Below are 13243 nucleotides of genomic sequence, written 5' to 3'. Positions count from 1 at the left end.
CCCCTCCATTGCAGAGCAGCCCCAATGCTGGTGACATGGAAAGCCCAACAGAGGTGTTGGGGCAGCTGCCCCCCCGCCCCCAGCAGCACCAGCACTTGTCAGGCTTTCCTCCTCTGCCTTCCCAGTGGCAGCAACGCAGACCGGTGCAGGCTCAGGGCACCACCAGCTCCAGGGTCCCACTGACAGGGCAGCCGCTGCGAGCAGCAGCTGGAACCCCCACAGCAAGGCACTGGGGCTGGGGACAGGGCTTGAGCCTCTCCTTAGCAAGACATTAAGTTACTGGGTTGTAGGGAACAGGAGCGGCAGAGCAGGAGGGACAGGGAATGTCTCACAGGGCGCTTGGTTTCTGCCCCATGGCAGAAGGAATCACAGGGCAAATGCTCCTGGAGTCAGAGCATGGGGTGCATGCAAGACCCCCACCCTGGTACAGATGACCCCCCCTGTCTCCAGAGACCCCCCAGAAGGGCCTGAAGCACTGCAAGAAGGAAAAGCTCCCTTGTTGCAATCAGTCCTTCTCCCCAGGGCAGCGCCAAGCGGCTGGTCCTCGTGCCAACCCCGAGATCGTCCCGTTGCAGCAGCAAGAGACCTTCCCCCTTCACGGTCCCACCAGCATCCCGCCGCTCAGATCTTCGAGGACTCCACCCGCTCAATCCACGGCGAGTCGGCCCCGACGTCCCTGGGCTCTGACCGCAGCTGCCGCAGTTCCCGCTCCAGCGCCTGGCTCCGGTGGTACATCTCCATGTAGCTGGCCTGGAGCTCCCGCTGGTACCGCAGCACCTTCTCCTTCTCCTCCTGCCAGGTTTTCCTCTCCAACTCAAAGTTCACAGCCTGCAGCTGACCTTGGCGCCGCTCCCGCAGCAACTCTGCCCACAGCCACTCCACTTGCCGCTCCAGGGGCTCCGCCGTGTCGCTGTGAAGGCCCCGGCACTTGGAGTCATCAGTTTCGCAGCCAGGGAATTCCTGGCACACCGGCATGGGGTCATCGCCCAGCGGCAGCAAGGCGCCGGGCTCCGGGGGGCTCTGGAAGGAGTCTGCCAGTTGTGCCAGCTGGGAGTCCCTGGCCTGGACCTCCGCCTTGGCCTCCCGCAGCTGCGTCTTCAGGCTGAAGATCTCACCCAGCTTCTGAGCCATCTCCTCCTGGGTGTCCCGGAGCTGCTGCTTCAGCAGGGAGATCTCCGCTGCTTTCTGGCACACCTGCAGGGCACGGGCAAGTGGTGAAGCAGGGTTGGAGGAGCAGGACCCCAGGGGTGGCAGCACCCCAAGCTGTCATCACAGCATCCCTGGGAGACCACGAGCATCACACCTGGCTCGCTGCCCCCCATCCTGTGGCCACGAGTGACACCAGAGCAGGGAAACGCTGCCCCCGTCCTGGCTCCATGGCCAGGAAGGTGGCAACAGGGAGGGAAGGAAGGGGACTCACCTCCCACTTGGTCTCCTCCAGCTTGGGGCTGATGCGCTCGCCCTGGGGCTGCCGGAGCTTGGGCTCCTCGCACTGGCACTGCTGCATGCTCAGCTCCTCCTGCAGCCGCTTCTTCTCCTGCTGCGCCTTGTAGAGCTGCAGCTGCAGCGCCCGCTGCCCGCGCTGCGCCTGCTGCGTCACCTGCTGCAGCCGGGCCATGTACATCTGCTTCAGATCCTCCAGCTCGTCCAGCCACAGCCGCTGCTTGTCCTCAAACACCTGCCCAGCACAGGTAGACGCTGGTGAGGGTCCGTAGCCTGCCCCTGCGCGAGGCAGCCCCAGGGAGGGATCCCAGAAGGTCCCGTGATTTTGGGTCCTCTCGCACTTGGACAGGCCCAGCCCATCGCCCACCATGGCAGGACACCAGCTCCTTCACCGCTTCTTACACCCAAGCACCGTGGCCCCACACCCCTGCCCAGGGCACCCAACACAGCCCCAGCCCCACGGCTCACCTGCGTGAAGGGGTCTTCGGTCTCGCTGAGGCTCCTCTTGAGCTGCCGCAGCTCTCCTCCCGTCTCCTGCAGCCGGTCCTCCAGCTGCTTCACCGCATCCTCCAGCGAGTAGGTGAACTCGTAGGGCGGCGGGGGCTCCCCGGGGCTCTGCAGCCGGCTCAGCGTGGCCATACTTTTGCAGGACAGGGGTGCCTTCTCGGGGGCCAGGGGGTCCCTGGGGCTCCGGGAGACCCTGTCCAAGGAGCCCCCGATGTGGTTGATGTGGCCCATGGAGGCACTGAACTGGTTCTGGGCAGGCTTGAGGCGGGAGCCGTAGGAAGGGAAGCTCTGGATGGAGTTGTGGCTGGAATCGGAGGCCTCATCCAGGCTGATGGCGTGGAGCAGGTGGGTGCGGAGCGGGCCGTGCTGCGAGGGTGCCGTGCTGCTCTGCGACAGCAGCGTATGCAGGCTCCCATTGCTCTTGGACAGCTTCTGCCCCTTGGACGAGGACAGGCCTTGCATGGAGACCAGCCCCTTCCCAGCCACCGCCTTGAAGGCCGAGGGCCTGATACGGCACTGAAAAACAACAGCGGGGTCAGGATGAGACCAACAGCCCCCACCAGCGCACACAGGAACCTGGAGCCAGGAAGAACCCACTCACTCCCAGCCCCAGATCCCTGGACATCTCAAATCCCCACATCCCATCCCTGGCACAGACCGTTCTGCTCCAGCCCCATCCTCACGCAGATGTATTTCGGGGCCCAGCATGGTGCCCATAGCCACAGCCTCACCTTGTCAAAGCGGCCCCTCTCAGGCAGGGAGCTCTTGGAGAAGTCGGCCCCGCGGTGATGTTCCCGGGAGCAGCGCTCGGGGGACCGGTTTTCACGGTCACTCTCGTAGTCCCGCTTGTAGCAGGCGCCCGACGTCTGGTGCTTCCGCTCCGACCGCGTCTCCTTCTTGGCCCCGTGCAGGTAGCCAAAGAGCTCCCGCTGGCTCAGCCCCTTCCGCAGCAAGCCGTCGGGCTGCCGAAGCCCCCGCGAGCCCCCCAGCGGGGCCCGCAGCTCCAGGGGGGACAGATCCTGCTTCTCCACCAGGCTGCCCACGCTGCCCATGCTGCCGACGACGCCGACGGGCTCTGAGGAGAGGTAGGTGCCGAGGACGCGGGTGTCGGGCTCACAGGTCACAGGACCCTGTGCTGCTGCCATGGAGAATTAGAGAAAAGCCCGGTACCAGCACTGCCGAAGGAGAGACAAAGTCAGCAACGCCAGGCAGCCGGGACTTCAAACCCTGCCCGGCACCCTCTTTCCCAGCTGGCGCAAAGGACTGACCTGGACTCCTGGTGCTGGCAGAGACCCGCCAGGTCCCAGGCAGCTCCCTGGGGAAGCCGGGAGCGGAGCAAGCAGGGCGCCAGCACGCAGCATGCACCGGGGCGGGGGCTCCCCACTGCTGCCCCCCCCCCCCCGGTGCAGCGCCTCCCTCCCACACCCAGCCCCACCTCCCGCCTGCGGCCCGGGCCGCCACCAAAACAGGCACCTGCCGCCCAGCCAGGCAGGCGAGTTCGGGAGCCGGCAGCACCTGCCCGGGCCTGGCGCCAGCCCCGGCCTGGCGGCACCGAGCCACCCCGCCGGGACCTCAGGGTCCGGACGCCCTCCGGAGACCTCCCCAAAATGAGCCGGGGGATGCCCAGTCCCGGGGGTCGTTGGCTCAGGCTCCCCAGGGTGCGCAGGGGACGGGCACCTCTCCTGCCTCACAGGGAGTCCTCCCGCGCGGCACGGGCTTCCACACCACGCAGGGCGAGCTCCCGCACCCTCCCCACGGCCCCACTCCCTCCGCAGGTGCTCCCACCCCAACGCCAGGCAGGGACGAGGTGGCCGCAGCCCAGCTGCTGCGTGCGTGCAGGGAACCCCGTGGCCGGACACGGCGGGAGGGAGGCGGGAAGGGGCAGGATGGCGACGGGGACAATGCAGCTTCCTGCGCAGGTGGCCGGGGAAGGAAGGACACGAGGATGCCTTCGGCCTTGGCTCCCGCTCCTCAGCGCCGGGGAAGGGGACGATGACCCTCGCAGCCCTTCACGGGCAGCCCCGGCAGAGGGGACGCGGTGAGCGTGGCAGGGGTGAGGCAGAGCCCCCCTCCGCGGCTCCCAGCCTCGCCGAGGGCTCGCGGGCCGGGTTACACCCAGGAAGCTGCCCTGGTTCTCAGCACCACGCTCCAGGTAAACAAACACCCCGCTTTTAATTGCTGCCACGCACAAACCTGTCTGACAGCTCCCGGCCTGCGCTGTCACCTCCCTCCATGAGCCCAGCACCTGCTCCGGGCATCGGCACCCCACGAAGGGCAGCAGGGATGGACCCTCTGGGAGAGTCCGGGCTGCGTGCGATGCCACCAGGCGTGCACAGGGATGGGGGACACAGATGTCCCCATGGGGTTAAGCTTGCAGCACCCAGCCCCCAGCACTGGGGCACCCGCTGGGAGCAGCTCGGCCGAGCCCCGCAGCAGCTCCTCCCGGCACAGGCGGCCAAGGAAGTAGGTCAGGTTGTGGGAGGTTTGGGAAGCGCCGGGGGAACCCAAAGGTGTCCTGCCTGCGGCGGGAAGGGTGTCACCCCCCAGGCGGCAAAACACCGGTCCGGCCAGCCTGGCTCCTTCCCAGGGTGGCGGAGATCTGGTCCCAATCCCAGACGTGCCCCCGTCGAACCCTGCCCGGGCAGGATACGGCCACAAACCCTCTCCCATCCCCTCCGGGGGTCAACCGGGGGGGGGGCTGCGGGGAAGCGGACGCCTCCCCGCAGCCCCCCCCCCGCGCTTCCCCGCAGCCCCCACCGAGCCCGGCCGGAATTTCCGGCACGGAGAAGGCGGAGGGGGAGGCCGGGCCCCGGGGCCGCGCCCGCTGCAACCCGGGACAAAGCAGAACCCGGCGGAGAGTAGCGGGGAAGGGGAGGGGCTGACCGGGAGCCGCACCGGGCCCGCACTCACCATGCCGGCGGCTCTGCGATCCTGCTCGGCTCCTCTCCCCGTTCCTTCCCTCGCCGTGTTTGAACGCGCCCCTCGGCCGCGGACGCGCGGGTAGCGGGCGGAGCCGGCACCGGCAAATCGCGGCGCGGAGGCGGGCGGCGGCGGCACGGTGGGGCGGGAGGAGGAGGAGGAGGAGGAGGAGGAAGAAGGGGGACGGCCCGGCCGTGCTCCACCGGCGAGGCGGGGCAGGGCGGGGCGGGCAGGCTGTGTGCAGCGCCGAGCACCCCTTGCGCAAACCTCCAGCGTGGGGAGACACCCCCCCCCCCCCCCCCCCCCCCCAAACCCATCAGCTACAGACCCGGGACCGGCAGCAGCGGCGCCAGCCGACCCCCGGTGACCCTCACCGTGGCGGAGGGGGCTGGTAGGAACAGGCCATATCGCCCACCCCAGGCACAGGCTGGGCCGCCGGGGCTGGAGAGAAGCGTTTTGCTCAGCCTCGTTGGCTGCACCCAGCCCCTGCGGAGGGGAGAAGGGTCTCAGCTCTGTGGGATGCTCTCTGCACCCTCCTCTTGCAAAACAGCCCCGTATCCCCCCACCACAGCTCTCTGGGCCGTGGCACACACGGGGGGCATGGGGTACCCCCCGTGGGGCTGCCACCTGCCCCAGCACCTGGCCTGGCGCCCGTGTGACACGACACGCTTCAATCCTCTCAACCAGCCCTGCCACATCCTGGCCGCCAGCCGGTTTTGTCACTCACCACCCCTGCAGCGTGCCAGCCACAGGGATCCCAGCACGGACCGGACCTGGTCACCAGGCGTCCTGGCCTCCTCAGGGGAGTGGGACACCTGCAGCAACCCTGCTCCGTCCCCATGAGAGCCTGTGCGTGGCGCTCATCTCTCCCTGGGGAGTAACTGCACCCGCACCATCCCCAGCCTGGGTTTGGGGACACATGCATCCGGCATGCTCACGCACCGGCACCCTGCTCGCTGCCAGCTCCCCCCGATGCACACCAGAGTCCTCAAGCTGTGCCGCCAGTGCTCACCCACACACACACACTGTCCCCGGTCCCTGCTCGTCAGGCTCACATGCTTGCATTATCCTCGGTGCAGTGCCAAGGCACACAGCCGCTCCCTCTGTCCCCGGCCTCCCTGTTCCCCTTGGCTCCTTTTCATCCCCCAGCTGCATGCCGGAGCGGCAGCACACGTGGCCTCTGAATAGGGGGGCCTTCGCAACAGTGCCGTTGTTTCCCAACCTGCTGGCACGGGGAATGCGTCTGCGATGCCCCGGCCCTCTGCCTGGAGCTCGGCCACGCGTGGGGCCGCTGGGTCTCTGCCAGAGGGATGGGCACACGCCTGCGGCGGCAGGCAGTAAGGGCACCCCGCCGGGGCCTCCGTCCGGGCAGGTTGCAATGATGCCGGGCTGACTTCAACGGGTGCTGGTCACAGCCTCATCCCTCCTTTCTGTCTGCCCCGCTTCCTGCCGCCACGTCTCCACCGCGGGCTGCGCTCCCCCGAGCACATCTCCATGGGACAGCAGCTCCCGCAGGCCCTGGGGCTCGGCCCTACCCAGCACACTCCAGCGGCCAGGGATGCCCCATTCCTTGGGCAGACTTGCTCCTGCCTCATCGTCGGCTTTTCCCGAGCCCCCTCTCGCCGCTCACCTCAGTCCCCCCACATCACGATACTACAGCGATTTCATGTGGCCACCAGCAAATCGCTCCAGGCACCACCCCTTTTAAAACAACCTGGCAATAAAAGCCAGCCGATTGCCGTGCCCACGGCAGCCCCCGCACGGCCTCGCTGACTGCAATTTGGGCCGCAGAAGGGGGTCGCAGAGGGGCAGGGCTGGGACTCCACGGGCTCTCTCTGCCCCCGAGCATCCTGACCCCCTCCTCAGGATTGCTGAGAGCACGGGAACGCTGGGAGGCCTCCGGCTTGGCTCCGCAGGGCTCCCGGGGCAGCAGGCAGGCTGTTATCCATCTGCAGAAAGGCGATGGGGAAAAACCTCGTCCCCTCCCACTGGGCCATTGCTAATAATGAAGTGCGTGGGGGGAGAACAGAGCCGAGCGACCTCCCGAGTCACATTCAGGGCTATAAAAGGAAGCCGGGTCTCCAGCACGGCGCCTCTTCCACAAAAGCAACCGGAGGATGAGGGGGCTGCAAGCAGAGCTGAGAAATAGCTGCCAGGCAGCGGGAGAGGAGCCTTTAGCGCTGAGCGAAGTGCGAGGTGCACATATGCTCTCTGTTTCTGCACATCTACGTCTTCATGAAACCTGCCCAAAACTGTGTCATCTATTTTGAACGGTGCAGAGAAATACTTTGATCTGCTTCCGCCAGCCCTGGCTGTGGTTCAGGTACTGGTAAGTGGCTGGCATACAGGTTGTCAATCCCAAAACCTGTGCAATGGAGAGACAGGAGCAGGGCTGCTAGGCTGACATCTCCCTCATGCCGACCCCAGCAAGGGACATGATGGGTCCTGGGAACACCTCTGGAGCAGTGCACCATGTGTGCGAGCCTGCCTGCAATCCTCGTGCCAGATACCAGTGCTGCTTTGGGGCTGCCAGGCTGGAGAGGCCGCTGGGAGCGCGTCCCTGCGTCACCCTGGGGCAAGGAGAGGCCCCGAGCTGGGGAGGAAGACGTGCTGGGCCTGCCTGCGCCCTGGACGATGCAAAGCACCACGGCCTGATCCTCACTGCCCTGCACTGCCACCTTGACCCCTTCCTCGGGAGGCAGCCCCCCTCGCACCCCAGTCTGCAGGGCTCGACTCCTCACCCAGCTCTAGAGCAGCATGGAGACCAGACGGTGCCAGATCTCTCCAGACTCCCTGTCCCGCTGCCCCTACTCAGTACATGACCCCCACACTTGGCTCTGATGCTTTTGCCTCCCTCATCCCAGCGCTCCTCCCCGGAGATGCCACATCCCCAGGGCCACTCAGCTTCCCAGGATGGCGACAGTTTCTGTCTGGGGACGTCTGCAGGCACCCGGCAAAGCGACTGCTCCAGGAAGCACCAGGCAGGGGACAAGGACAGAAGGGGCCAGGAAACATGGAGGGCCTTGTGACAGCGCTTGTAAATGCCAGGGCACCGGCTGCTTGGCTGGGTCTGCCCAGCTTGAGGAGGCAGCAGCACCCAAAATGCATGCCAAGATCCCAGAGCCCGCACGGTACAGTCCCACACGTGGCACCGTCTGTGAGCCAGCCCAAGCACCCTCCGCTCTGGAGCAGCACAGCACCATTGCACCCAGCAGCCCGAGCAGGCGGCCAGGAGAGGATGGTGATCAAGGAGAGGAGAGGAGCCCGGCACTGGTGGGGGTCTCCCCTGAGAGTCAGTGGGCGTCTCTGCCACCCCTCGGCAGATCAGGGTGAGCGGCAGCATCCTAGGGGTCACAGCGCCTGTTCGCTCCCAGCATGAGCAGGCACGGACCAGGCGCTGCTCCATGGCCGCTGCTCCTGCCTGGGGCTCAAGAGCCCGGTGCCGAGCAGGGCACGTGGCCCCGCTGCCCAGCTCTGCACATCCCACTCCCCAGCAAAAGGTGCTGGTGTGGCCGATTTCTACCAAACCCAAACAACTGGGCCACAAAAATGATCCGAGGGCTGGAGCACCTCTCCTACGAGGCCAGGCTGAGGGAGCTGGGGTTGTTCAGCCTGGAGAAGAGAAGGCTGCGAGGAGACCTTAGTGCAGCCTTCAGTACTTAAAGGGGGCCTACAGGAAAGATGGGGACAATCTTTTTAGCCAGGTCTGTTGTGACAGGACAAGGAGTAATGGATTTAAACTAAAGGAGGGTAGATTTAGACTGGATATAAGGAAGAAATTTTTTACAATGAGGGTGGTGAAGCACTGGCACAGGTTGCCAAGAGAGGTGGTGGAGGCCCCATCCCTGGAAACATTCAAGGTCAGGGTGGACGGGACTCTGAGCAACCTGGTCTGGTTAAAGCTGTCCCTGCTCACTGCAGGGGGGTTGGGCTGGACAATCTCTAAAGGTCCCTTCAACCCAAAGCATTCTACGAACTGGCAACCCCCAGGGCCCTTCCTCAGCTGTTGGGACCTTCCCAGCTTCCCCACCTCCTGATCCGGCACTGCAGAGCACCCAGGCACATTCCCAGCAGCCAGAGGACATTCACCTCCTCCTCCTCCTGTCTCCTGTCCCAGGGCACTCCCCCAGCACGCAGTGTCAGTGCTTCGGCCACCTCCCACGGGCTGCTCTTGCTCTGACAGCAGCAGGTCCCCAGGTCACCGCACCGGTTGGGCTCCTGGGGACCTGGGGTTTGCAGGGTGCATTGCCCGGACCACCTCCTGCTCACCAGCACCCCAATGCTGACACAGCCCTTTGCCCGGGCACCTTCCCTGAGCCGTTCACTGACCCAGTCAAGCCACATCCACAGTGGGGGGCTTGACCCACAGCAGAGCCCTTGCAGGCCCTGCCAGCACCAGGGGACCAGCGCTGTGATACCTTCAGCTACTAAATACCCCCCGCTCTGCTGGAAGGGGCAGCCCAGGTCCTCGTCCTGCCACACCATGGGAGAAACTGGCCTGGTGGCAAGGCAGGGCCGGGCAGCTAGAGCAAGCAGGTGAGACCTGCAGCCTGGGCCCCGCACAGCCTTGCCTCTCCCTCATCAAGCCAAACCCTCCTGCTCCCACCTCGAGGAGAGCATCCCAGCCCCTACCTTGCCCAAGGAAACTCTTCTTCCCCTCAACTCAGGCGGGTTATTCCTAATTCCTGCACTTCACCCACACCACTGCCCCGGCTCCACCAGCTCTCTGGTGAGCCTGGCTGCCAAGTCTTTCCCTGGACACCTCATGCAGGGCCAGAGCAGATCCCAGTTCTCCTCAGCGCTGCTGGGGGGACATCAGGGCTCTCCAACACCTCCTGAAAAAGGGTGAGGCAGCACATGCCACAAAAAGCAGGCAAGGAAGGGAGCAGCTCGGCCAAAACTCTCCTCCTTACTCCACAGAGAGAGAAGTCCTGGGCTACCTCAACTGCTGACATCCAGCAGAGCTGCAGATGCTGGGGCTTGGGGCACGGCTCAACCACAACCGCTTCCTGCAACAAAGCGACCACAGCACAGCCCTGGGGGTACGTGGCAGCTGAAAGACAGGCACCGTCTCACTTGGAACCTGTTTCAGACTGGCTTGGCCTCCAAACCAGAGCAGATCGCCTGTCCAGACAGAGTGTAGCTGGGGCCAAGCCAGAAACGGGTACACTGAAGCCAGTAAGGTGAAGGGAGCAGGACAAAGGAGTGGCACGGCGTGGCCCAGGGCATTTACAACTCACAGGTGCCCTGATAGTTCTTTATTGTCCTCTGAGCTCAGTGGCAGCTCAGCCATGTCCAGCGCAGGAAAACTGCCTCCTGCACCTGCCTGGGGAGGCAGCACCAGTGTCCGCAGCAACGCCACAGAGTTCCGCTCTCAGCCTCTTCTACTGGTCCCAGCAAAGCCCAGTTCCCAGCCCTTTCTGTTCCTCTCCGTCTTGCCAGCACCGCCATGCTTGTCTGCTGCAAAAATCCCACCTGCTCCACTCCAAGCAGCTTGGCGGCAGCCCCGGCATCTCGGCACAAGCACAGCGCACACGACTGGCACACGGGAGACGGGCTCAGCCAAACATGCACCAGGGGGTCTCGCTTGTGTCACAGTCCAGCAAGATATTAAGGACGGTGCAAGGGGCTCCTGCCACACTCAGAGCTGTCCGTGACTCGATCCGGTACCTCACGTTGTTCAGACCTCCCTCCCGATCCACCTTAAACTGTTCCTGAGGAAGAGAAAGACCACTCAGCTCGCGCTGGCTTCCAGCAGAGGGGGAAGCACCCAGTGCCCGGGGAGGGAGCACAGAGCTGGCAGGGGAGGACACGACAAAGGAGGGCTCAGAGCATGTGGTGATCACAACTCGAATCTCCCGTGGTTCCCCTCAACCACACAGAGGCCTCACCTGCTTCTGCGCAGCGATGCGCTTTTGGTCTCTCTTCCTCCAGGCTGGGTCATGCAGGTGCTGGAAAGTCTCGTATCCAGTCGTGATTCCAGAAGGACGGCGAACCTGGAAGGAGAGCAAAGCTTCTGTAAAGCTACTGGAAAACCTGCTGTGCCTGCTACTGGAATGGGGAGTGCAGAAGGGCTGCCTTCCCTGGGTCCTGACCTGGGCAGCTATGGCCAGGGGCCAGGTGAGGAGACAAAAAAGGGCAATTTCAACCTAGGAGGCCATGGAGCACGCCTTACCTGGAGACCGGCTCCTTTGATACGTCGATAAAACTCGTCGTCCTCCCGTCCCCAGCCCCAGAAGCGGTTGGACATGCCGTTGCACTGAAATGAGAGGGACATCGTACCGGCCAAGGTCTGGTCCAGCACAACTCCACGTGCCGCAGAGGAGCAGACGCCAGCGTCACAAGCCCTGAGCACCAGCGCAGCCTCCCCTCTCCTGCCCCCCACCAGCTCATGCCGCAGGCTCTGTCCCCAAACCATTTTGACTCCTTTCCCGACTTCCCAAGCATGGAGCACAAAATGTACAACTGTTCGCCAAGACAATGTCATAGCCCCTGCCCCAAACTGGCTGGGATGTCCCACCCACTCACTCACCATCTCATAGTGCTGCTTGGTGAGCAGCAGGATGCCACCCACGTAGGTCTTATAGTGGTAGAGCGGGTGCAGCTCTGGGGATGCCACATGGAAGGGCCCTGTCTCTGGGAAGCCGTAGTCCAGCTGCTCGTTGAGCGGCAGGAGATCGACATCATGCATCGCAATGTAGTCAGTGTCGTTGCCACTCTCCAGGAAGCCCACGTTGATTAGGGACGCCCTGTTAAACCTGTCACAAGACCAGGGACTCAGTGCCATGCACAGCAGCCACTGTCCCTTCACGTCCATCTCCCATGCTCCTCAACGCTAAATGTTCAACTGGTCCCCAAAGAGGGACACACACAGACACAGCATTCCCTGGCTTCACAGCGCCAGGTGCCACAGCTGCCCGTCCTGAAACTGCACCCCTGCTTCTCCCTACGCAGGCAGCACACGCTGAGCACGATTGCAGTGCGCAGGGGTTTGGCCACTGCAGACAGCAAGGGGCTACAGCAAACCCCATCCTGCCCGAGGCCGGCCTGGGAGCTGCACAGCACCGGCTGGAGCTGCACGCAGATACCGGACAGCAAGCAGGGGGTGAGTGACTACATTTCCAAACACCCCACGGTATTTCTTTCAATTTCAGCACTTCCAGATGTTTGTAGCCATGGCCCTGCAACACTGAGGAGAAAGCTGAAATATCTGGGGGTAGATAATTTTCTTCTTATTTAGGAAGAAAGAAGCAAAATACCGCTTTGTCCTTCTATAAGCTCTTGAGTAAATTCAGGGAGAGCATCACACGCCAGCCCTGACTCCCCACTGCCCAGGCCCTATGCTTCTCCACACTGCCAGAGGCAAGCGAGAGACCCTCTCAGCGCTCACGGCGGGGACAGAGTTTCGGAGAAGTGTCCCCTCACTGCCTTTGCTCGCTGCGGCGAGGGGAGACGCTACCTGAAATGATCCACCTGGTTGAGGATGAAGATGTGATGGCGGATCCTCTTCTTGCTCAGAAAGCGGTGCATGTAGGGCACGAAGGCCAGCAGTTCCTCGAAGCGCTCCCGGAAAGGGACGAGCAGCGCCAGGCGGTGGGGACCCCACGACGGCTCGTCCTCCGCCGGCAGGAGGGGGGCCTGGGGCGGGCAGGGCTGGCGGGGACCCCCCCGGCTCTGCCCGCTGCCCGGGGCCGGCCCCTCGCCCGAGCAGCTGAGCTGGAGCCAGAGCAGCGAGGCGAGGCCCAGGAGCAGCGCCAGGAAGAAGAGCGGGAAGACGGAGAACCGGCCGGGCAGCAGGCCCAGGAGCGGCGGGGACCTGGGGCACAGCGCGGGGGGAGTCAGCGGCCGGCGGGGACCCCCGCCCGCCGGGACCCCCGGGCCGCCCCCCTCGTCCCCTCCGAGCCGCCGGCCCCCGCCCGCTGCCGCCCCGCTCACCCGCCGTCGCGCAGGCGGAGCGCGGCCCTGCGGCGGGCCGGGCCCATGGCGCTCGGCCGGCCCCGCCACCCGGCCCCGCCGCGGGACACGCTGGCTGTGCCCCGCCGCTCCCCCCCGCCCGGAAACGCGGCCCGGCCCCGCCGTTCCGCCCCGCTCCCTTCCGCCCGGCGGGGCGGGCCGGGGGCGGGCCCGGGCCTGCGGGGACACACACACCCCCCCACCGCCGGCCGGGGCCTCCCCTCCACCGGGACACCCTCCCCACACACCTTCCGTAGTGCCCACCCCCCCACAGGGGCGCACCCACTCCCAATTCCTCTGGGACCCTCCAGGGATTGCCGCCCCCCGGCCCCAGGGACAACCCACCACCGAACCAGGACCCCCCGGGGGCAACACCCCCCTGCTCCCTCAGCCCCCCTGGGGCTTCCTACCCCTCTCCAGC

At 65.1% G+C, this 13243-nt stretch overlaps 2 protein-coding genes across 2 annotated transcripts; both read right to left on the bottom strand.

Moving 5' to 3' along the window:
* Nucleotides 1–621: 621 nt before the first annotated feature.
* Nucleotides 622–3095, bottom strand: N4BP3 (NEDD4 binding protein 3). Its single transcript, XM_075714961.1, has 4 exons — nt 2682–3095; nt 1912–2466; nt 1421–1678; nt 622–1194 (listed from the first exon to the last, which is right to left on the bottom strand). Exons 1-4 carry the CDS (start codon nt 3093–3095, stop codon nt 622–624), a joined length of 1800 nt encoding a protein of 599 aa, XP_075571076.1.
* A 7195-nt stretch (nt 3096–10290) lies between these two features.
* On the bottom strand, nt 10291–12851 carry B4GALT7 (beta-1,4-galactosyltransferase 7). Its single transcript, XM_075715572.1, has 6 exons — nt 12805–12851; nt 12329–12685; nt 11402–11627; nt 11045–11128; nt 10761–10865; nt 10291–10583 (listed from the first exon to the last, which is right to left on the bottom strand). The coding sequence occupies exons 1-6, from the start codon at nt 12849–12851 to the stop codon at nt 10428–10430; spliced, it is 975 nt and encodes a 324-aa protein (XP_075571687.1). The 3' UTR covers nt 10291–10427.
* Between the last annotated feature and the right edge of the window lie 392 nt (nt 12852–13243).

This window comes from Pelecanus crispus, chromosome 8 (genome assembly GCF_030463565.1).
Source record: "Pelecanus crispus isolate bPelCri1 chromosome 8, bPelCri1.pri, whole genome shotgun sequence".
NCBI classification, from domain to species: Eukaryota; Metazoa; Chordata; class Aves; order Pelecaniformes; family Pelecanidae; genus Pelecanus; species Pelecanus crispus.
This window is presented reverse-complemented; position numbering and strand designations above follow the sequence as displayed.

Coding starts and splice junctions, on each gene's coding strand:
- B4GALT7 (XM_075715572.1), bottom strand. CDS start 12,851: ATGGGCCCGGCCCGCCGCAGGGCCGCGCTCCGCCTGCGCGACGGCGG. Junction 11,129..11,401: donor CCAAGCAGCACTATGAGATG/GTGAGTGAGTGG, acceptor CTCTCATTTCAG/TGCAACGGCATGTCCAACCG. Junction 10,584..10,760: donor GCATCGCTGCGCAGAAGCAG/GTGAGGCCTCTG, acceptor TCTCTTCCTCAG/GAACAGTTTAAGGTGGATCG.
- N4BP3 (XM_075714961.1), bottom strand. CDS start 3,095: ATGGCAGCAGCACAGGGTCCTGTGACCTGTGAGCCCGACACCCGCGTC. Junction 1,679..1,911: donor CCGAAGACCCCTTCACGCAG/GTGAGCCGTGGG, acceptor TGTGCTGGGCAG/GTGTTTGAGGACAAGCAGCG. Junction 1,195..1,420: donor TGGAGGAGACCAAGTGGGAG/GTGAGTCCCCTT, acceptor CGTGCCCTGCAG/GTGTGCCAGAAAGCAGCGGA.